Source organism: Kryptolebias marmoratus, linkage group LG10 (assembly GCF_001649575.2).
Source record: "Kryptolebias marmoratus isolate JLee-2015 linkage group LG10, ASM164957v2, whole genome shotgun sequence".
Taxonomy (NCBI): domain Eukaryota; kingdom Metazoa; phylum Chordata; class Actinopteri; order Cyprinodontiformes; family Rivulidae; genus Kryptolebias; species Kryptolebias marmoratus.
The window spans coordinates 8,759,161-8,781,651 of record NC_051439.1 but is presented as its reverse complement, the minus strand read 5'-3'; the positions used below and the strand labels follow the sequence as shown (position 1 = coordinate 8,781,651).

Sequence of the window (22,491 nt, the reverse complement as noted above, 5' to 3'; positions counted from 1 at the left end):
AAACAGCTGAAATTGCACCAATACCAAAAGTCATAGCTGGAATGGCGTTAATGAGCTGAACGTTTTGATATATGAACGGTTGAAATAGCTGAAAAATTGTGGAAGGAGATAGGTGCCGAAAAACGTACGGAATAGTGAAAGAATAATAGATAATAGATAATAAAGAGAAACAGGAAAGCAATGGTGTGAATGCTTAAAAGCATTCACACAATTATAGACTAACAACATGATGTATCAACGGATCAATTTAAGTCATCATTAGTTTGAAAAGAAGCTTTTTTCCCCCTCACTTTAATGACTGCATTCATCTTTACCTCATCTCACCCTTCAGCTCAGTTTGACAGTAGTTATTTTTCCATAAAAAAAAAAAAAGATATTTGTCACCTTCGTTTGGCCTGTGCAGCTGTGTTTTTCTGTAGAACAGCATGTACGCGCTCTCTTTGCCCTGGAACTGCTTCTCTATGTCCGACTCCCTGATGGAGGTCACAGTGGAGTCGTTCAGGTCAAACCAGTGGCTACCCTGCTGACAGACAGGAGGATGAACCGTGGGAAAACGGCAAGACGTCCGTCAAAATCTAGATTAAGCACAAAAACTATCGAGACTCCGAATGGCTGTAAAGGTTGTTGCTTTAACACCTCTGGTTTTGATGAAGGCTTTTGGTTGGCGTCCAGCCGCTGATCTGAACTCCCCGGGCCAGGAGCTGGTGAGGCGTCAGAGTTGGTGGTTTGTTCTACTGGGGCGGAGGTCTCAGCCGCCGGTGGGTTTGCCTTCAGTGCCACTCGAGTACCGTTCGCCACCAGCATGAAAACATCACTGTGGGCCTGCAGAAACTGAACGAGAAAAAAAAAAAAAGAAAAGTACAGAAACTGGATTATACGAAGGAGAAATATTAAAATGTTAGTGCCAGACCAGAAATCAGCTATACCTTTCCAATGGGACCATACTGTTTCCTGAACTTTTTGCTCCAGGATGAGCCGATTTTATCCATGAGTTTCTGACCCAGCTGATCCACCAGAACACTCTTCAATGACTCCTAGTGGACAGCAAAGACACAGGAGTTTATAGCGGTTATGTATAACATTTTATTCACAAAATGGAAAAAAAGGCTAAAAATCAGGCACGGGAAGGTCAGAAGTGAAAGAGTCTTGGGGTACCTGGGCAATTATTGTTGTGAGAACAGATAAAAGATCATCTTCTCGCAGTTTTTGTTCGCACGACTCCTTGACTTCCTCCTTGATTTTCTTCTGAGTTTTAGGTTTGGAGTCCTCCTCCTAAAAAACAAGACACAGAAAAAAAAGAAATAGGGGCGTTAAAGTACACCCAAGTCACGGTTCGGTACAACGGGAAAGAGAAACAAATGCCAAAAGCTAATGTGTCTTTTTATTTTCACGAGACACTAACTAACTGACTGACTGTCTGTCTGACCATACACAGTAAATAAATAAATAAATACATTTACAGAAAAAAAATACTTAAACAGAGCACATTAACATGCTGCTCCTGCTGTAGCTACCTTGAAAAGGTCTGGCAGTCTGAAGGGTATGTTTGTGCCTTAAAAAAGTACTTTTTTTTACCTTTAAAAGTAAGCCAATGTACCTTTTTAGATGCAATCTTTTACCTTTATTTTTATTTTTTTAACTGTACACATATACCTCTCGTTTTTACAAATGCATGCACAAAATCTGTCAAAGTTCATCACATTCTGAAAAAAAAAAAAAAGGAACCTAATTAAATATTTCCTCTCACCGGTGGCTCCCATTGGCCAAGTTCATCGATGTCCCTGATGTAAACATGGTAATGGCCTCCGTAGCAGCCTCCCTTGTGGATAATCACAGAGAACAGCTCGTAGGTGAAATCAGAGTCCTCTCCATCAGTCTGACAGAAGGAAGAAAACAGAGATTTTAAGACATTTCAGCTGAATGTGTGTGGTCCTGTCGGCAGCTCTTAATGTGATCGGACCTGTTCACAAAAGGGTCTTAGATTGATGGTGAGGGGGAAACTGTAGCGCCCCGTCTCCTTGTACCGCTCAAGCTTTGTAAAGTCGAAGCTGAATCTCAGCAAAGACATCGTCATGAATGGAGGCAGCTGCTTCAGCTTGGCAGACTGAAAAATGTCAAAGAAAGGGAAAAAAAAAAACAGAAAAAGATTCAGTTATTGAGTTTATCGTAATGAATCGCCTGTTGCTGCGGAGGCTCACTCGGAGAGGTGCCACTGACCTTGGCAGCAGTGACCAGCCTGTCACACTGAGCACAGCGATACAGGTTGTTGCCCTCAAACAACTCTTCCTCCACAAACATGTTCCACAAGGCCTCCTCCAGGCTCGACACGCCGCACACGCACACTGTCAGGTCCAGGAAGTCCTCCTGCAGCCGACAGAAACACAAACACGAACATGAACAGAAAAGAGGGCTGAAACAACTCCAGGGGTTAGACAGCTGTGCTCTTCTCGGTCAAAGACACAAACGGTTTGCTTAACAGGACTGTTTCTGATTGGGCCAGCAGGCTTGGAACAGGCAGACGAGGGCGCACCTGTCTCTGGCTGACGTTGCCGCACTCCTTGCAGACGATGCTGTTGACGATGGTGCCGTGGTAAAGGCGGTGGATAAACGTACTGCCACTGGTGCCCACAAGAGAGTGCTCCAAAGCACTGAACAGGATCCTGTTAAGCTCCTGCACGTCATGTTGATTTGTCCTCTTAAAATGAACCACAACAAGAAAAAAAATTAATAAAGAAAAGTTCATCCAAAGAAAGCTTCCCAGTGATTCTTTTTTTTGTAAAAACGCAAATGAAACAAAAAGAGGTGACACATCTGTGGCACACAGGCTGAGACAAATGACTGTGTTTCAGTTTCAATTTACAGAACTCGACAGTTTGCATTTTTCACAGAGAAAATAAGAAATGCGACCGTGACCGTTCGTTTACCCTTTTAGCGGGACTGAACAACAACTACCAAATTTCATAGAACTTGGTGGAGAGGTAAACAAGTGACAACATTGCAATCACCTTCACTAAAATTGTAAAATACAGAACTGGTTTTGCCAGATGATACTCTCTAAATCCTCTTGCTTTAAAAAAATAATAATTTTCCCATATTACTAAGAGAAAAAAAAGCAATTTGCAATTCTGAATGTTAAAATTCTCTTTGCTTACGTCACCTTTTTACAATTATCACCTTTATATTTACAATTTTAATATAAATACATACTAAACAATGCATTATAAATGTATGATTAGTTTTGGTAGCTGTATTACGTGGAGCAAACTAACTTTTTTGACCCTATTAAACTTGCTTTTAGGGTACTGAGACACATTACTGCAACCTTTTATCAATAGAGCAGCTTAATGGTTGTAGAGCACTGATTCTAGTTTAAATTACATCCCTGCATCATCTTTTCTAGTAGGTTATTAGGTTTGCATGCCATGTTTAAAAAAAAAAGACTTATTTTCTGCTCTTTTTGTGTAATATTTTTGCATAGATGCAGCTAGACGGCCTCCAGACAACAACAAAAGGAATTCCAGCCCAGTTCCTCGGCTGACTACTGTGTTAAACATCCCCGAGGGGTTAAATCAGCTGCAGAGATGAACTTTAAGCCCCCTCTTTCTTTTTGCCGTCACAGACCTCGGTGCTGTTCCAGCCAAAGCTGTCGGTGAGGTCCGTGGTGGAGGCGCTCTGCTGGTCCACCAGCAACAGACGGGCGAACAGCCTCTGAAGCTCCAGGGGAATCACCCGGACCTGAGGGGAGAAACAACAAAACTGCTTGCTCCTCACAACAACAACAAACAAAAAAAACACGTATACATTGGTGGGGGGTAAATGCAGGCATCTTGCTTGGCGTACTTTTGCTCCTGCTTTGTCTCTGTCATCCAGACATCCCAGTTCCTCCGGTCCCAAACGGAACAGCTCCTCTGCAAAGACACAAAGCAAGATTAACAGCTTGAAATCATAATGTTTTAGATGCTGTGCTGGGGGGAGGGAGAGTCACCTGCCCATACCTCTGAACTCAGGGGTGAACAGCAGAGTCTGGAGCAGGGAGTTCAGGTAGCACGTCCCTCCCTGGTTCTTAATGCCGCACAGATTGCTTCTTCCGCGGGGAGGAGGTGGCTCATCGCCCCCTTTGGCAGTTCTTTCTTTGGAGGAGGCTAAAGAGAAGCCTTCGGTCTCCTCTTCTTCAAACAGATTACCAAACATCCTGAGCTCTTCTCCTCTTCTCTGTCTTTTTGTGTTTCTCTCAGTTATGCAGCAAAACGCGTGTTAGCACTCCGACATGCCCTCTTGCTATCTCATCTTGGTCTTGCCGAGTTCTCGGTTGACAATGGCTGGACTGACTCTGAAGTAAGAGGAGTTTACGGGGTTAAACATTGCGACCACGACCCTCCGTGTGTGTGCTACGTTTACAGTTGTGTTACCGAGTTAGCGCGATTACAAAGGCCAATCAATCGCAGCTCTTCGCCGACGAGCAGATTGACAGCCGAGGGGAAAAATGATCAGAAATCTGACAGTCGGTGTCCGAACTACTAAAACGAGGCGGCGCCGTCTTACCGAAACGACAACTATTCATTCGGTTAAACTTTTACTCAAAAATGGCTTCGGCCACAAGCTCTTACTTCCTCTGTCTGCCTTAAAAAAGATAGCAAACGAAACGTAAATAAAGACACCATAGCTGGACTGTGAGCCGCCATGTTTCTCCTCGTAGAGGACCGGAGTGGTGCATTGTGGTACTTGTAGTACCTGCATTAATCAGCAGGCGAACTTTTTCAAAGAAACTGGCGAAATTGTTTCACTTAAACACTTGTATTTTTTGTATTTTACTTTTAATACCTTATAAAATTCATGAAACACCTCCTTAAAGATATTTAAGACTGTATGTCTTTGAAACAACTTTAACTTGTAGGTAAAAACTACATTTCCGGTAACCTAATAGTTTTTGACTTCCAAAGGTTTTGTGGGAAATGTAGTTTTTTAGGAAGCAACCATGAAACTAGTCAGGTTTTCTTTTTGTATGTGCTAGAAATGAATGAATCAGCTTTTCAATTATTCTAAAGACTAAATGAACAAGTTAAATGGGTGTAAATGCATAAACAACCAGAGTCAAATATTCTTTAGTAAAGTTTCTATAATTTACAGACACTTTTCAAATATAAATAATTCATGGGGTCAAGTAAATTCAAGTCTAGTACAAAGTTACAATAGAAGATGCAAGAAAATAAATATTCCAGTAAATAAACAAAAAAAGTTAGATATCATTTTAATTGTAAAGTCATAATAGATCGTTAAATTGTGTTTTTTAAAGGAGCTTGAGTTGCATTCATTTCTCTCAGATGACCCACACAAATAGAGGCACATCATGTTTTAAAAAAAGATATATTTGTTATGAACATATACAACAAGATTTACATGAGCTAAAGCCTTAATAAACTATATTATTTCAGTCATTTGTTTGACTGTTAAATAAGATAAATGCTATCTTGTTCATAACCTTTTTCTGCCTACAGAGATAAGAAAATACACAATAAATCACACACAAAGTGAGTATAAAAAGCCATGAGCACACTTTTTTTTTCTCTAGTAAGTTTTCAGTTTGAATACTTTGGTGAGAGGTGTTTTGGCACTGGAGTAGATTAAATATGATTCTCCTTTCGAGCTGAAAAACTCCCAGTCACTGCACCCAATCGTCGGGAGCCAGTGAACAGGAACAAATCCTTCATATCCCTGCCACCTAGAAATAAACACAAACAAGAAATCACAACAATGGATGAAGTGCAGGTCCTTATTGTTCACATATCAATAGTGTTGATTTCTTACAAGTTGTTACATTAAACTAGATTTATGGTTCTAAGATAGTTTTTTGACAGGTCCCACATGACAAAAAAGATTGATGAAGGACTTCTTATGAGGAGAGGAAGCTGTTGACAAGTTAAATACCTGTAAAGAATGCTGTTGAGAGAGTAGGATTCTCCATTATAAGAGTTAGCAACAACCAGAAAATATTCCTCCCCGAGGCTGAAGAACTCCCAATCCACTGCGCTGGGAAAGAAAGATGATGGTTAAGTGGAGCTGATGACTGAGTGAAATGACAGCAAACATCTTTAAACACGAAGATTATCTCATAGTCTGTGTTTGCACATGCATCTGCTAGATCTCATCAGACGATTACACATCGATACCTGTGGGTGACAATGTCCTGGAAGCGGACAAACAGCTGTCCGCTCATGTCCAGCTCGTAGATGGTTGAGTTGATGGTGTACTGACTTGGCCTGTTGCCGCTGAGTCTGTGTCCGTTGGCAACAACCAGAAACACTCTGCTGCCAATCTGGAACATTTCCCAATCTGTGGCACAGAACGTCTACGTTTCCATAAAGAGAAAAAATATATATTAATCAGTTATCCCTCAAGGGGAGCATTCATCACACAGCGCTTGTGGGACGGATGTGTGATCATGCAAGCAGAGATACAAATGGTAAACAACAGCAGATGGGTAACAGATTAAAGGAACCAAGATCTAATTACATGGATGTGAGAAAGAGAATAAATTTAGATGCTTCTGCACAAGTTTACAAAGCAATTAAAGGCCTAGCATTCCTTAAAGGAGTGCATATCATTCACCGCCTTTTGTGCCAGAGTTTCAAACTAAAAATCATCTTATGTTGAGAAGTGAAGAAGTTGTGTTGGTCAAACCTTGAATAACATTGTGAGCTATCAAGAAAGATCGCAATCAATCTGTTAGCACTCAAGTGTTAGGAATGACTCTCAGCGACTAACACACCAGAGTTTAGCTCAGTATCTGTTAACCTGACTGACTTTTAGACATTTTTGTGTTCAATTAGCTGTCGTGGTCGTTTTGAATTGTGTTGACTCAAATTTTAATCAGTTGTAGATGTTCACAGAAATATGTCCACTGAGATATTTTGCTAACAGACACATATATATATATATATATATATACACATACTGTATATATGTATATGTAGGTGTGGCATATACTGTATATAAATGCTAAGCAGGTCCAGTTTTATTGTATGTATTAAGGTGGTAAAAAGTAAGTTCTCTGTGACTTTAAGAGGATTTGATGTTTGGGATCTTGTCTTAAACATTGACCATCTGGATGATGTTTTCGCACAACATCAAGCTTTAAACAAGCACCAGAAAAGGCGATAATGCAGAAAGGATGACCATAGTGCGTGAGCGTTAGTGCTAAATGTGATAACAAACAGAGCAAAATTTCCTCAAGTGGCTGAGAGAAACAGTGCGGTAAGGTTGCAGAGAATAACTGCCACATTACAAAGGCGTGAAATCATCATGACTCATCGTTCGCAATAACGTAGAAGGAAATGATCAATAAAATCCAAAGCTTTTCTTCTAAACCATCGCCTTTCCTATAATCAAACACATTAGGATATTAACTTAATTCTCAATGCCAGAATCGCTGCTTGGCAGGCAAAATGTTCACATTTCAAACCTAAAAAGTCTCATATGGTAAGGAAAATGTGAACAGTTTTGTCGAGGTTGGGCAAGTGTTTTAACTGTAGATGAAACGTCAGAAATTAGTTGATGTCTGCTCACGTTTTCTCCCAAAAATTGTTAGTAGTAGGATTGCATCATGGAGCCTCAAAGTTTGTGCAGCTGAAAGATGACAGAAGTCTGGATTCCTGCTTTTCTCTGATGATTTTAAGTAATTTTATTGCCACTGTGCCTCAAGGTGTTTTTGTGAATCTTCTCCTCCACCCCTGGAGTTCCCCTTAATTACACATCTCTCTGTGTTTTCTCTCGTGGCTATCAATGTGTCAACGCGCTCACATCAATTGTGGCGAGATTCAAATAAATTGTTCACTATCAGTTACACAGCGCTCAAGCAAATCGTGCCAAACCACACAATCCACTTTTGGCCCCAGTCTTAAGTGCATTAACGTACTTGTTCCTTCCTCCCTGTTTTCCTTTTATCTTCGCTCTCGCTTCGTACTGTCTGTACCGATTATATCGTTTTTCATACTCATCTCAGAGATACGGATCTCCTCAGAGGAAATCAAAGCCCAGCTGATGGGAAGATGAATGGCAGGGCAATCATGTAGCCAAATGTTTACTTCGAGTGCTATTAACTTTAACTCCATGTTCAAACAGATTTGCAGAGATACTGCAGTTGGGTGTAAGGTATTTCTAACGTCGTTTGCAGCATTTATTGATCTATTTTTATGCCACCAAGCTGTCTCCACACACCTTGATTGTCTGGAACACCTGGAATCTTCCATCGATCCAAATGTAGATGACGGAGTCCACAGAAGTGGTCACGCCATCAAAAGCATTTGCGACCACCAGGAAATGGTACGGTCCAACTGTGAAGAACTCCCAGTCGTAGGCCCCCGAGGTGAGCAGCATCTGATGAACCTCAAAGGACTTTGTCGACCTGTTCCATCTGTATATCACACTGTTTATCGTGTGATTATTGTCACCTTCAAGACATGACAGTAAGAGGATTACAGTGAAGTGTTTTCTTCTTCCAGATTTGACAGAAACTAAGCAAGCCAAAAGTTATTATCTTCATAGATGATTTATTTTACCCTGCCTATGATTGGCCACAGCAAGATATGTATGTTGGCTGATGCTAAAGGCCTCCCAGTCTCGTGCACAATAAGTCTGCAGCGTCTGGAACTGCACAAACCGTTTTCTTCTGTTGCTCCACTTGTAAATCACAGAGAAATCCATCTCTGACCCTTTGTTAGGCTGCCTGTCTGTTCCAGCCCCAGAATTAGACACCACAAGAAACACCTACACGAACACAGCAGAGCAAGAGGAATGGAGTTTCAGGTAAAACCTTCGGCGAAAACGTGGCAGGGTCTCTCTCCGAAGAACTCCTCATACCTTCTTTCCCATTCTGAAATGTCTCCAAGCCAGAGCTCCGTATGTGCTGATGTTCTGGTAGAGCTGGAAACCTGAGTGGATCCACAGATACACAGCTGAGCCGGAGGCTGAGGACCGGTGAGCCATGGCAGCCATCAGACCTACACCAGGAATCTGAAACACCTGGAGATCAAAAGAAAATATTTGAGGACCGACTGATCAATTGATTAATTGAACTGATATTGTTGCATCAACCAAGTTAATTAAACCAAAAATACCTGTGGGAGGTGTGGATTGTTAAGAATATTAAGGTAAAACAAGCAGAAAAGAAGCTAAATGTAGCAAAAACGAGCAAAACTGTTGCTAAAGGCTAAAAGTAGTAAAACAGTAAAAGCTATAATTAGCAAACCCATAGATAAAACTACGGTTTGCTAACATGCTAAAAGAAGCATAAAATAACAAAAACTGAGCAAGTATGATGAAGTAGATTTTAAAGAAAGATGTTTTGGAAGAAACTTAGGAGATCTCGGTGCATATGGGAAGTGTTTTTGTAAATGAAGTTAAATAATTCCAAAATTTACAAATACTGAAATTCTTAGCACATTTTTTCCCGATCGCATTCACCATTTTAATATATGACCGGTTAAAGTAGCACAAAATATGCAGAAGTAGTTTGATTGCAAAACTATAAACAGAAAAACAAGAGTGCAAATGCTAAATCAGCGCAATTGTGCTTTTTTCTGTTGTTGTTGTTAATTTGCCTCCCACAAATTGAGGTGCCATTCAAGACACGGGTGCTCTTTTAAATACAACACCAGCAAACACCAAAAGACTTGAATGCTATGCAAACCTTTAAGGACAATGTCATCTTCTACAGGGAAATAGTAAGACCTGTGTATGAAACTAAAACTGGTATTTAAAAAAAACACAACAACATAGAAACAAATCTGAGTTATAAATCACTTATCAGCTGTTCTGATTTGTAAAAATTCAAAATGCTGCCGCATGACTTCTGATGAGAGCTGGAAGGAGAGCTCTCAGCCTATCCTGAGCCTGTTTCTGCTAGATGTTTCTTTATGTTAAAACAGAGCCATTTCTTTCCACTGTCACCAGCATGCTTGCTTTGGAAGGAGGATTGTGCCAAAAGGTGAAGATTTGACCCAATCTATTGGTTTCCTTATATAGACCCGTCTACTAATTGTCAGGATTTGGGGTTTTGTTTGGTTGGTTCTTCGAGGTTCTTTTGGGTTTATTGTTTCTTTTATTTTATTATTTAGTTGTCTGGGTTTTGGTTTAGTCCTTGTTCTTGTTGTCTTTGTTTCTTGTCATTTTCCACTCAGTCAGCACTTGTTTACCTGCCACGCCCATCTCCACCTGCCCGTGGTTATAATCACTCACCTGTTCTCTTTCCCATATTATCCTCTGTCTTTAAAACCTGGTCATCTCCTCCACTTACTCGCTGGTTCATTGTTTGCTTGTCGCTCGTGCCCACTGCCTATTTCCATGCCTTGCCTCGCCTTGCCTTGCCCTTTGTTACACAACTCTGGATTTCTATTATTTATATTTTTGCTGCCACATCAGCTTTTGTTTTTGTTTCTTTTATTTTTTTAATAATTTTTTTTTTAATAATGAGTCTGCACTCTGGGGTCATCTCGTTCTCCACCGTTATGAAACTAATTGCCATTTTCTACTATATGTCTGTATGTGACTGTAACTTGATTTGAATCTGACTAGAATGAACTTATTTTTATTGTATAGTGCCCTGAAACAACTTGTTGTGAACTGGGGCGATATAAATAAACTGAAAAACCAGACTCAATCAGCCACTAGTTTTATTTTGAATTATTATTACAGAACAGCTTCTTGTTTGCATGTCTGATGCTTGTATTCAGCTTACTAAGTGACAGATTTTGAATATTAGTTGTTTTTATTATTATTATTATTTCTAAATTGTGTAAAAAGAGAGAATAGTGATGAATACCTCTACATCATGGGTCTCTGAGCTGGTGGTGAGCACTTGATGTTCCAACACGTAGTCCAGCCTTTTATGATCTGTGTTGATGGAAAGGTAATTTTATCACTTATCATAGTAACAGGAAAAGAAGCCTGCTTGGTGCTTGGATATTGGGTTCCTACCCTCCAACACAGTGATCCACGCTGAACCGTTGCAGACGTAGAGGCCCTTCTTGAGCGGATTAAACCACAGCTGGCCCTGCAGCAGCTCCGAGCATGAACTCTCCAAACCCACTGACACTGGCTGCGCGCTTTCTGACAGGTCGCATTGACGACACAGAGCGATCAAAGATCTAAACTCCTGTTGATACTCATCGCATTCCTTGTGAACTGACTGTGCAAATTACCAGAGGAAGTCAGACGTCTGTCATCCTGCTGCTTTCTGACAGGCAGGTCGAGGAGCAGCGGAGGGACCGACAGAGCTGCGAGCTGGGGGTCAGAGGAGGGGCACATCTGATGGGTGGCGTCTGAGTTCGGCACAAGAACCAGCTGTCGAAGCAGACCCTGGATTTGGGGCAGCAGGTGAGATATTTCTTATGTGAATCAGGGAGCGACCGATTTTATTTTTCGAACTGTGTCCGAAATTTTAGATGCAACTTACTGAAAACAAGCCCTTCCATCTGCCCCGGCTGCCGATGTGGACTCTGGATCCCTGAATGTTGAGGTCTGAGGGGAAAGGCCTGGAGGGAATGCTGTTCGCAATGAAAGATCATTATTTGAAACAGATGAAGTAAGTTGTTTTTCCTGTGTAAGTGAGCTGAATCCTCTGTAACTGAAGGAGCAGATCTGTTTTTTAGGAACGGAACATGAGACATGAGCTGTATTACATCAGCTGCAGAGCTGCCAGAGGGAATTTCCTCTAAAAAAAAAAAAAACAAACAAAAAAACATCCATCACTTACTGTCAGACCACTGTGATATGACTGCAGGGTGTAAGCAGAAGCGTTTTATTGCGATTGAGGATCAGCTACTGTAAGCCTCAACTAAACAGGAAGAAATGAGGCTAGGAGGCAGAAACAAGAAAAATATGAAAGGTCTAGCATTTCTTGAAGGAATGCATATCACCCGCAACTTTTCATACCAAGGTTTTCAACTAAGATCATCTTATGTTGAGAAATGACAAAATTATAGCCAATTTTCGTCAAACCTTTAAAATACGATAAAATATGTAATCTCCCTCGATGCAGTGAGATCTCACATGATGTGTTAGCTCTCAGACTATGTGCTGGGAATGACTCCCAGCTACTACCACATCAAGTTTCAGCTCAATATCTATAAATTAAACTGAGTTACAGACATTTTTGTTTTGGCTAATGTTGATTGGTGGTGTCAGCCATCTTAAATTAGATAGACTAAATGTTAAGCAGCTGTAGAAGCACATCTGATGATTACTTTCTGAAAGGTCAAGTAGAATTAATTCACTGGTTCATGAGATATTTTGCTAACAGACAAACAAGGTTGGCGCCAACAGTTAATGCTAAAGTTTTAAGCAAAGATATCGCGCAATGAGTAGCACTTAGAGCATCTACCGTGAATGACTCTCAGCTATAACTACGCCCAAATTTAGCTCATCTGTAAAATTGACTGAATTATAGCCATTTTTTGTGTTTTTTAAGGTCAGTTGGCTGTAGCAGCCATCTTGAAATGGGTTGGCTCCAAAAGCTAATCAGTTGTAGAGGTATATCCACTGATTATTTCCTGAACATTTAAAAAGACAAACACATGAACACAGACACAGGTGAAACTATTACAGCACGTCTTTTGCCTTTCAGCTGCAGGCAATAAAAAGCTGTGCTTACATTTCCAGCGGTGATTTGCAGTCCACTGTGAGTCTCATGTGATGATGGTCAATAACAAAAACTAGAGTGTGCCACTGGTTGTCAGCCAGCGGGGTGCCTCGAAACACCCAGCGCTTCACAGCCTCTTCTTGGCCTTTAAAAAAGAAGTGCAGGCCACTTTGGGATAACTTCAGTCCGAGGATGACCCGTCCTGGTTCCTCGTGTTTCCTGATGTGCTTCTTCTTCATCCCCAGCTCTTCTCCAGACAAATTCTTCGTCTTGTCCTTTTGTAAACTCTCCTCCATCTCCTCCGCTGCATTTTTTGGTTCCAGCAATGAAAAGATATATTCATTTCTCTATCAGACAGAGAGAAAACAACCTCAAAACACTCTGTGTTTAATGGGAAAAAGGTACAATTTTAACATATTTGAGCTTCTCTTTTACAGTAAAACTGCTCCTTGCAGATGCTCACCTTTGGGGTGATGCGATTTACTTTAAATGTTAGAACGATGGAGAACTCTTTGGGGAAAAGGTCACAGTTCACCAGTATCTGGGAGGAAGGGAAGCTCATGGAGGCATCAGGGCTCAGAAAATGGACGCCCCTCACCCCAAGCGCCTGCTTCACACTCACCCCTGGCACGAGTTTGGAGGTATCCCTCTCCAGAACAAAGGACAGAAGATCCAGGGGGAGCAGGTCTGAGGACAAGAAGGAAATAAAGAGGCCTAAATGAACCAACCTGAGGGCTGGGAAGCAAAGAACAGGGTGCAAAACAAATCTGAGCTGGGTCTGGAAAAGGATAAGGTAAAGATATCAAATAAAGTTCCCAAGTTTCAATTTTTTTAAATATAAACAATAAAAGTTAAAATCCTCTTAGGTTGGATTACTTATTGAGAGAACACTGAGTCAGTCTTGGTTTCCTGTTTATAGTTTCTTTCGTACTTTTTTGCAGTCAAACTACTTCCACATACTTTGTGCTGTTTTAAACATTCATATATCAAAACATTCAGCTCGATCGGGAATGGTGTGCTGTGACTCTTAGTATTTGTAACTTTTATACTTTTCAAAACATTTCATTTCATTTAAAATAAAATAGAATTGCACTGAGATCTGATTTCTGCTTTTATGCTACTTTTAGTATTAAATGAACCTAAATTTAGTTACTGTTCTGCTGCTTTTTGCTTCTGTTCTTTCAGCTTCTGCTAATTTCAGCATATGTTCTGCTTGTTTTAACTTCAACAACTCAGTTTAAACTCATTTGTGCTGCCATTTTGCAGAAAATACCATTTCTCTTCTTTTTATTTGTGCAAATAGTTGTATTTATTGAAAAGCTTTTAAACACTACTTTGGCAATGGACAGCCGAAGATAAAACCCACATTTCTGAAACAATACAACTGTTTGTTATTCAAAAAGCCTTTCCAATAAAAGTTATAACTCATCAGTATTTTTATTTTACTTTGTGGAAATGGCAGATAGTTAAAGGACCTAAACAGATTTTTCATCTTTACTCACCATCTAAACTGAAGGGGTGTTTGGTTTTAAGAGTCAAAAAGGTTAAAAACAAGAGCAGTAAACTAATAAATACAATAATGTCCCCGCCCGTGTGTGAGAAACAGCCCCAGGAGATGGTCGAACTTTAATGAGGTTTGGGTTGGGTTGTTATGGAATACAGTAATACGTTCTTCGGAAAGTGAGACGGATGGAGAAGCACTCTAAGACTGATGAGGCATCATGTAAATATTTGTCCTGATATGGCTATAGAATGGTAACAGAATCCATTCGACGTTTGTACTTGTTTGTGGATGTTAATTTAAGTCGTTTTGTCACACACACACACACACACAGGCAGAAGCACTCCCAGTGAGCAGACACAGACAGTTGGAATTATCCGAAAGAATTTTAGCTGGAGGGGATTCCCAGGGAGCCATAAACAATCCGCCAGATAATCATTAACTGTACATCACTTGTGCTGAGCTGAGATGAGGTAATGGAGCACAAAGTTGAGAATGAAAGAAACAGAAATAAATCAAACCATTTCATACCTGTGCACTGCTTCCATGTGCCGGTTGTCGTGTCAGTCACCCTCAACCCCCAGAGAAGGAAAAGTATAAAAATCTGCTCTGACATGATGGAAAGATGTTTGCTTCAGTTGCCGGCTGGTAATAATGTCTCCATGTTGAAGGCAAATGCAGTGATTTGCTCCCTTGATCTCTGCCTCAAACAAATGAAATGTTCTCCATATTGATCCCCCCCCAAAAAAATATAAAGCAATCAAGCAAACCTAGTTGAAGCTGTAAAAGTTCTTTCTCTCGATTCACGTGAACCTGAACAGCAGAACGTCGCCTGTGTTTTCCACTGGTCTGTGAGGAGAATCCTGCACCTGCAGCCTCCTTTTAAACGCCGGAGCCATGCAAATCACTAACCCGCCTGTCACTCATCCTCCCTTGGCCACAAATCTGACGACACAGATCTGCCAGAGGGGAGGGCTGCTCCACTTTCTGCGTGTGTGTGTGTGCACTCACACTTTCAGCACGCTCACTGACAGACGAGCTGAAATCTGAGTGTGAACGTATAAAATAGTGCCTCAGTTAAAGGGCTAATATTTCTTTTTATTAACAGGAAACCAAACGACAACAAAACTGTGACCTTTGGTCCGCTGACGCACTGATGGATATGAGCAGAGCTGAAACATATCCCAAAGTTTATTACCTGACAAACTAAGGTATGTGCAGAAACCCAGCTGGGATATTAAAGCCTCCAACCTGAACGGTTCACAAAAAGCTTGGTAAATAGAAGACAAGTCTCAGAATGCTAAAAGTAAAATATAAGTGGACTAATTTTTTATGTTTGTGACGTAGGTAAGCCTTTTAATTGACTGAGTTTGCAAAAAAAAACAACCTATTATCATTATTATTATAAAACTAGAAGCACTCAGAGAGCGCAAACCTCCACCAAGGCCACAGGGGGATTAAAAATAGTGCGATCCGGATCGTTAACTGGATCACCAGCAAAATTGTATCCATTGTTTTTGTAACAACCCCAACATTTCCTGAAAATTTCCTTCAAATCTGTTCTTTAGTTTTTACCTGATCTTTGCTGACAGACAGACAAACAAATCAACGGACACAACCGGAAACATAACTTCCTTGGTGGAGGAAACAAAAGGGTCACATGTAGGAGCACAGACAGGTTTTTAAAAAAGGGGCTTACCTGTGACCTTTGACCCCATGAACCTTGAAATCAACAGACATCATCTTTGACCCCTGAGGTGTCCAGCTGTGCAGTTTGACATTCCTACATTACACAGCTGCAGAGTTAGAGCACCAGGTCAGCTGGGATGCTGACCTTTGACCCCATGACCGTGAAATCAACAGTGACTTGACCCATGAGGTCTCCAGCTGTAGAGTTTAACATCTCTGTTAAACAGCTGCAGAGTTGAGCTGATCTGTGGCCTTGACCTTTGACCTTTATCCGGATCACCACCAAAGTGTAATCCCGTGTTCCTTGTACCATGTTTGATGTTTTCTGAAAATGTCCTGAAAATCCGTTCATAATTTACTTTACTCATAATTTTTTTAGCAATCTTGTACACAGACAGACAGACGCTACTAAAAAACATAACCTCCTCGGCGGAGGTGACTAACTTTCGAATCAGGCTCAGAAAAGTGCACGAATACACATTTTAAATAAAGGCCTAGTCGTCGTTGAAGGCGTGCATATCGCCTGCTGCGTTTCATGCCAAAGTGCGAATGGCATGTGCAATTTTATGTGTCAGTACGAGATCCTGTGAGACGTGTTTGCGCTGGAATCTGGTCTCGAGGATGACAGTCAGCTACGACCGATTTCAACTCAACATCTGTAGAATCACCTGCGTTACAACCATTTTTGTTTTGCTGGTCAAAAGCTGCTCATGAGGAACAGTGTGTCCGTGTTCTCAGAAGCCCTCCCCTCCCACCAAACAGTAAATTTACAAGCCAAATGGACTTGCTTATCTGACAGACTGCACCGTTCCACCATCTCTTTATCCACGACCGAATCTTTCCGGCTGCCAGGAGAGGAGTGCTGAGCTCCTATTCAGAAAAGTGAACCCAAAAACACGAGCTTTTCCTTATTCCTGGTTTGACTCATCAACCTCTGCTGTGAATGTTATCACTGTCCCTGCTGTACTACATCACAGTCTGTTAGTTTGTCAGAGATGTGAGTTTTAATTGTGGGAAAGGACAATAAATAAACAACCAGTGCTTTAAAAAACGGAATCAGTCCTGGTTTAACCTGTTTTATTATTGTTATGGTCCGGCTCTTAAACCATAACAAATGAAGGGAAGCAACCCAAAGATAACTTAAAAGGGAATTTATTTAACAAAAAAAAACCATAACTGGTTGGGGAAGAAAGGGAGAAAAGGGGAGAGAGGGGCAGGGAGACAGAAAGAATGAGCTGCCTAGTCAGAGGAAGTGGTGCATCTTATGGTGGATCTGACGTCATCTGGAGACACTGGCCAGCTGCCTCCACTTCCAATCAGCACCAATTAAGGAGTCCAAAACATGGAGGTTAGAGACCCAGAGAAAAAGGCCTTGGGCCGTAACATTATTATTATCAATGTATTGCCTTTCGGTGGCGGGGCCAGAATGTGTGTGTACACGTGTCTGTTTGCAAAAATATCTCATTAACCACCGGGCAGATTTTATTGAAGCTCGCAGAAAGTGATCACAGCAGGTACATCAGCAACTTACTGAACGATTCAAAATGGCTGCCACAGCCATCTGACCTTACAAAAAATACACAAAAATGGCTACAAATCTGTCAATTTTACAGATACTGAAATAAAATTTGAAGCAGTAGTAGCTGAGTCATTCACAACACAGACTGGGTGTGACATTGTGCTATTTTGCATAAGCTTGCATGTTATTTTCAGGGTTTGATCAAAATGGCTACGACAATTTCTCAGCATACGCTCTTAGTCTAAAACTCTGGTATGAGAGACAGAGGGTGAAGAAGTTTTTAATTTATTTTAGTAAGTTGTGAGACATTTATTGTTGCAAACCTTAAAAAGTTCCAGTTTTAAGTTGTTACTTTGTATTATCCATATTTTTATATCTTATTTTGAATATAAAAGCAATATAAATTAGTTTATGCTGAACTGAAGGTTTGTTTCTCAGCTATTAAACACGTGTATGAGCTTAAAACGAAGCAAATCTGTTGATCAGACTTAATGTTAGTGGTTCACTGGCATCACCAAGTGGACCTTTTCAGACGTGCATGACTTTATTGTCGAGCATAAATCTGAAGCAGGTGGGGACCGAAGCAAGAAACGAAACTGTTCTGCTCGTGCACCAGCTTAACATAAACGAGAGAATTCAAACTAACCACAAAATACATTAATGATATTAATTCCTGGAGATAATTGGAAAGCTTTGGAACAAACCTGCCTGCATTTGGATCACAATAAAATAATGAAACGTAACAGCAAATCTGAGTACCAAACTATATTTATTGTATACAGTAGTAAAAGACCACAAATAATGTACAAATCAGTAGAGAAACAAATAACATGACATGATGAGACCCGGACCCCATTCTTCACACATACAGCTAAACCCCTGAAAGACCTCTGTCCAGATAGCGGCGTTGGGAAAAAATGCAACAAAATAAAAATAAAAAAAAAAAGAGGAAGGCTGATTCGTAGGCATTGATAAAATGTGCTCTTATTTTCTTGTGACGAAAAGCTGAAATCACAATCGCGGCTTTGGACCAGCTTGTGCCGAGGCTCGTAGCAAAGACTCGAACGCGTCTCTGTACCACCCTGCTTCGAAACGGAGAAAGAACCAAAGTTCAGGAGTCGGATTTAGAACAGTAAAATTTTGAATAACGGATTGCAGGCATATTTATAATTATTTAAAAACTGACTGGATTTGGGCACTGACTTTTCATAATTAGAAAGAATGCTCTAAAAATACAGCTGGAATAGATGGATAATAGACAAGAAAAAGGTTTCTAACATGGCTAAGAAAACTATTTTAAGGGTCCAGCTGCTTCAAAAGGCCGACATTTTCTTCTGAATTGGGGGAAGAAAAAAAAAAGTTTGTTCTGAACCATACAGGATCAAATGAAGCCAAACTTAGTGACCCGTTTATGCAGAACACGTTATCTCCCAAACTTCACCAGCTGACCTTCCTGATCTGAAACAAAAAACAAAACATCACTCTCAACTATATATATGTATAAAATAAAATAAAAAAAAAAAGAAGACACTCATCAACATCTGAGATATCGCCACTGTAAGTGCAGCTAAGCGAGTTTAATTAAACACAAACGGCAGATATCTCAGCAGCTGACCGCAGCACTGAAAAGAGATAAAAATCTGGATTCTGGTTTAGCTGGATATTCGCCCCCAAACCGGAACCTGCTCATCTTCGGTTCACCGCCCTGTCAGTTCAACCGTGCGACAATACAGAGATGAGATGGACGAACCCAACACTGCCCGGTTACTCTCACCCACAGCCTTCCTCCGACAACGAGCCGGGCCGCTTGGAAGAGCATCACAGGGAGAAGTCGCTGCCCACTTCTTTGCAAAAAAGAAAATAAAATTTAAAAAAAAACAACACAACACATATGTACAGAGGCCACACAGCCGAACCTTAACTTCCTGCCCTGACAGAGTTATTGTCCCCTGAACAAGCATTATGCCTGAGGAAAAAAAAAAAAAAATCATCTGTACCACAGATACCCAAAAACACATTTTAAATAAAAAGGTAGGGAAACAGAAGGGAAAAAAAAAAAGAAAAAGATGCACTTCAACACCTTTTAGTGAGATAGCCTGAACCTTGCAAACAGAGAGACATACAATAAATATGAAGCTGATGTTTTTGTCTTTGGATCGTTATTCCAAACCTCTCTACAATAATCTAACATCCATTTGGATAATTCTGTACAGGAAGAAAGGGAAAAAAAATCCACAACTTTAATTGTTTTTTTGGTTTTTTTTTTTTTAAACGATAGGTAAAAGGAACAAAAAAGAAAAAAAAAAAAAAAAGCTGAAGCACCTATAAATGCAAGGACAATTAAAATACATTATTTTACAGAAAAGCAACGACTTTTCATTCAGGCAAGTATGCAGAGTGAAATGGCAAAGTCAGGCCGTTTGGAAACCATTTGTAAAAGTCCACTGATCGCGACCCCTGGTCGAAAAGCCCTGCAGTGCGTCACGCCCCTAACTGATGACGACCGAGACAAACTACCGGGTGGCTAAGAGCCGGACCGGGAGCGACGAGCTGTCGGTCCAATTACAGCCTGCGGCACGAGGCGGGAAAACTCGCCCCGCCTGGCCAACGGAAAGACTCGAAACACAAAAGTTCAGTCCCGACCGAGAAAGTACAAATAACAGCTGAGGAGCCCCACACACACACACGCACACACACCTGTCAAAGAAACTCATGGACATCTTTAAAGTGAGAAAATAATATAATAATAATAATAATAATAATAATAATAATAATAATAATAATAATAATAAGCTGAAAGAATCGGTTGAGAGGGAGACAGTGAAGGTGGTTGAGGGCATGGCCTGAAGATGGCAGTCAATGAGGTGGGTGGGGCTTAGCAGCATCCGCCTGTCTGCTGCTGGAAAACATCTATGGTGTCTTCATCTTCCATCTCCAGCTGCAGAAAGCAAAGATAAACATGCCCACATTTAACAAAAACATTAGTAGTGGGAAACAAGCCTGCACTGACGTTTCAAATGCAACGGGTCAACTAACCTGTGCAGGTGTATCCGTCTCGTTAATGGGCTGCCCATCAAACCTGAACCTGATCTGCCTTATTGAGAGACCCTGCGGGTGAAAGCAAGTGGGGATGAATCAACAGGCGCACATTTAAAAAAAGGCCTGACTGAGGCGGTTAGTTAAAGGCGACGTGTTTTATTGGATTTAAAGAGGGACTGGGCTCACCTGCCGTTCACAGTACGCCTTCATTAGTTTGCTGAGCGGCGTGTGTCTTTTGATTTTGAACTGGACGACTGACCCATCCTGCCCCGCAACCTTCAGGTTGATGTGGTCGTTCTCGGTCTTTACTCCCTCCTGCAGAGACAAAGGCGTACAGGTCAGCAGGTCTATCAATCATTTATCATGCTTTAACAACAATTAATATTGCACACAGTAGTTAGAAGCTTACATTTAAAAAAGGTAAAAAATTCGCACACAATGCCATTTAAAACAGTGACTTGAGATGTGACTGTTCTGACTTATGGTAAAGCAGTTTTCTATTTGATATTTCTCAAATTAAATCAATGTTATGTGTACTCAAAGTCACAGGTTAATAAAATGAACAAACAACTGTTGCCACACAATATTCAGATTTGGCAATCATTTGCACTTTTTTGGGGGTCACCAGCCACAAAACACTCTTTTACAATTTGTGACACAGTGTAGGTGACACAACCACGTGTATGCGAGCCTATTAAATGAAAAGACGCACAAAATGCAACAGAAACATTTGCTGAAAGCTGTCATCATGGAGAGGTTTCTCCAGAGGCTAGCGTTAGCATCGTTAGCTCCGGGGCTCGGCGGCGCTCTCTCCTTCAATTAGGACTTTAGCTGCCGGCTAACGTCGCTAACAGCTTTGTTTTGGTTCCACCTCGCTCGTACGAGCACCGGATTAAAGCGAGCAAGCAAAAACATATCGCTGCCGCTTCGGGTTTTCTCTTGGTGCGTCATGTCCATTTGCGCTGTTTTGCCGCTCCTGCAGCTGCGGCATTAGCGGCGTTGCGGACGTAGCGCCGCTTCCACAAAGAAAAAAACCGGACAAGTAACCATCACGGAGCGTATTAGATATTTCTGATAAAATCATTGAAACACAAAAGAGCTGGACGGGTTTTTTTTATTTTGCAACAACGCTGTGCAGCGTAAGCCTGTGTAAGTGTACACGAGTGTGTGCGGGTACTCATTCATTTGCGAAACAAACACTGCGCCGCTTCACAGAAACGTGCAAACCAGGCCTTTTCAGATTGCACATGCAAAGAAACGGGCTCACGGGAGCGCCACTCAGCCATCGTTGCGAACAATCCGCCCTGAAAGCCTCCGCATCTTACCTTCGGTTTTTCCTCTGACATCTCGGCTCGGTTTTGCGGGTTTCGGAGCACTTTTGTTTGGGGGCTCTAATCGCCTTCCTGCCGCCTTCTGTCCTATCTTCTCCCCGCTGACGGGCGCGCGCGCTGAGGACCGCTGTTCCAGAGGAACGATTGGTCGGAGAAGCTCATGTGGGGGTCTGCCCGTCGCGGGGGCGCGGACGCGGGGGCGCGCGTGCATGGGAAAAACTCGACCACGAGAACTGAAAGCAAAATCCATGCAGCGAGTCAAATCCACGGCAAGGGTTAGGGTTTTACCGTGGACTGAAAAATGGAGTGGGGTTCAGAACACGCTGCCGTGTCTGTAAGAGAAATAATGTCTTTAAAACTATAAAAATAGCATCCTTTGCTAATGCAAATAGCTAAATGCATGCTGAAATGTGTTTGGTAAGCTGAAAGTGAGTTGTTAAAGTGGAAACAATCAGAAGAAAAGCTAAATTAGGCAAAAAAGAAGCTAAAACCTAAAATTTTCTAAACAAAAGCTGAAAGCTAAAACTAGCAGAACCCTAGGTAAAAGTTAAACCAGCAAAACAGTAGTTGAAAGGTCAAATTAGAAAAACAATAGCTAAAGGCTAAAGCAAGTAGAACAGTAGCTATAAGCGAAAACTAGCAAAACAGTAGCTAAAATGAGCAGAATAGGAGCTAAAATCAGCAAAACAGCTAAAAAGTAAAAAATAGTAGAACAGTAACTATATGCTAAAATTAGCAGAATAGTTGCTAAAATCGGCAAAACAGTAGCTAAAACATC

At 41.1% G+C, this 22,491-nt stretch overlaps 3 protein-coding genes across 5 annotated transcripts in view; all 3 read right to left on the bottom strand.

Annotated features, from left to right (window-relative positions):
* Positions 1-4,700, bottom strand: part of usp40 (ubiquitin specific peptidase 40) — a 15,039-nt gene extending 10,339 nt beyond the window's left edge. The window contains exons 1-12 of one of the 2 annotated variants that reach the window (XM_037977925.1): positions 4,410-4,700; positions 3,996-4,330; positions 3,841-3,908; positions 3,622-3,735; positions 2,531-2,695; positions 2,218-2,364; positions 1,961-2,104; positions 1,748-1,876; positions 1,156-1,272; positions 927-1,034; positions 637-831; positions 385-523 (exon numbers count right to left, since the gene is read on the bottom strand). In XM_037977925.1, the coding sequence (XP_037833853.1) occupies positions 385-523; positions 637-831; positions 927-1,034; positions 1,156-1,272; positions 1,748-1,876; positions 1,961-2,104; positions 2,218-2,364; positions 2,531-2,695; positions 3,622-3,735; positions 3,841-3,908; positions 3,996-4,191 (1,522 nt within the window). In that variant the 5' untranslated portion in view covers positions 4,192-4,330; positions 4,410-4,700. Of the gene's footprint in view, positions 1-384; positions 524-636; positions 832-926; positions 1,035-1,155; positions 1,273-1,747; positions 1,877-1,960; positions 2,105-2,217; positions 2,365-2,530; positions 2,696-3,621; positions 3,736-3,840; positions 3,909-3,995 lie in introns of both variants that reach the window. The other variant, XM_017417456.3, reaches the window with a different exon arrangement.
* A 645-nt stretch (positions 4,701-5,345) lies between these two features.
* Positions 5,346-15,010, bottom strand: tspeara (thrombospondin-type laminin G domain and EAR repeats a). 2 transcript variants are annotated; one of them, XM_017417471.3, is made up of 13 exons: positions 14,667-15,008; positions 13,098-13,321; positions 12,647-12,981; positions 11,450-11,540; positions 11,196-11,352; positions 10,972-11,103; positions 10,817-10,887; positions 8,857-9,018; positions 8,556-8,763; positions 8,215-8,447; positions 6,168-6,346; positions 5,926-6,027; positions 5,346-5,719 (listed from the first exon to the last, which is right to left on the bottom strand). In XM_017417471.3, the coding sequence occupies exons 1-13, from the start codon at positions 14,749-14,751 to the stop codon at positions 5,566-5,568; spliced, it is 2,133 nt and encodes a 710-aa protein (XP_017272960.1). In that variant the 5' UTR covers positions 14,752-15,008; the 3' UTR covers positions 5,346-5,565. The 2 variants fall into 2 exon arrangements, with proteins under 2 accessions (XP_017272960.1, XP_037833902.1); XM_037977974.1 differs by having other exon boundaries at positions 5,578-5,719; positions 5,926-6,022; positions 14,667-15,010.
* A 3,083-nt stretch (positions 15,011-18,093) lies between these two features.
* On the bottom strand, positions 18,094-21,861 carry sumo3a (small ubiquitin like modifier 3a). Its single transcript, XM_017410481.3, has 4 exons — positions 21,708-21,861; positions 20,569-20,697; positions 20,380-20,451; positions 18,094-20,281 (listed from the first exon to the last, which is right to left on the bottom strand). The coding sequence occupies exons 1-4, from the start codon at positions 21,726-21,728 to the stop codon at positions 20,219-20,221; spliced, it is 285 nt and encodes a 94-aa protein (XP_017265970.1). The 5' UTR covers positions 21,729-21,861; the 3' UTR covers positions 18,094-20,218.
* Between the last annotated feature and the right edge of the window lie 630 nt (positions 21,862-22,491).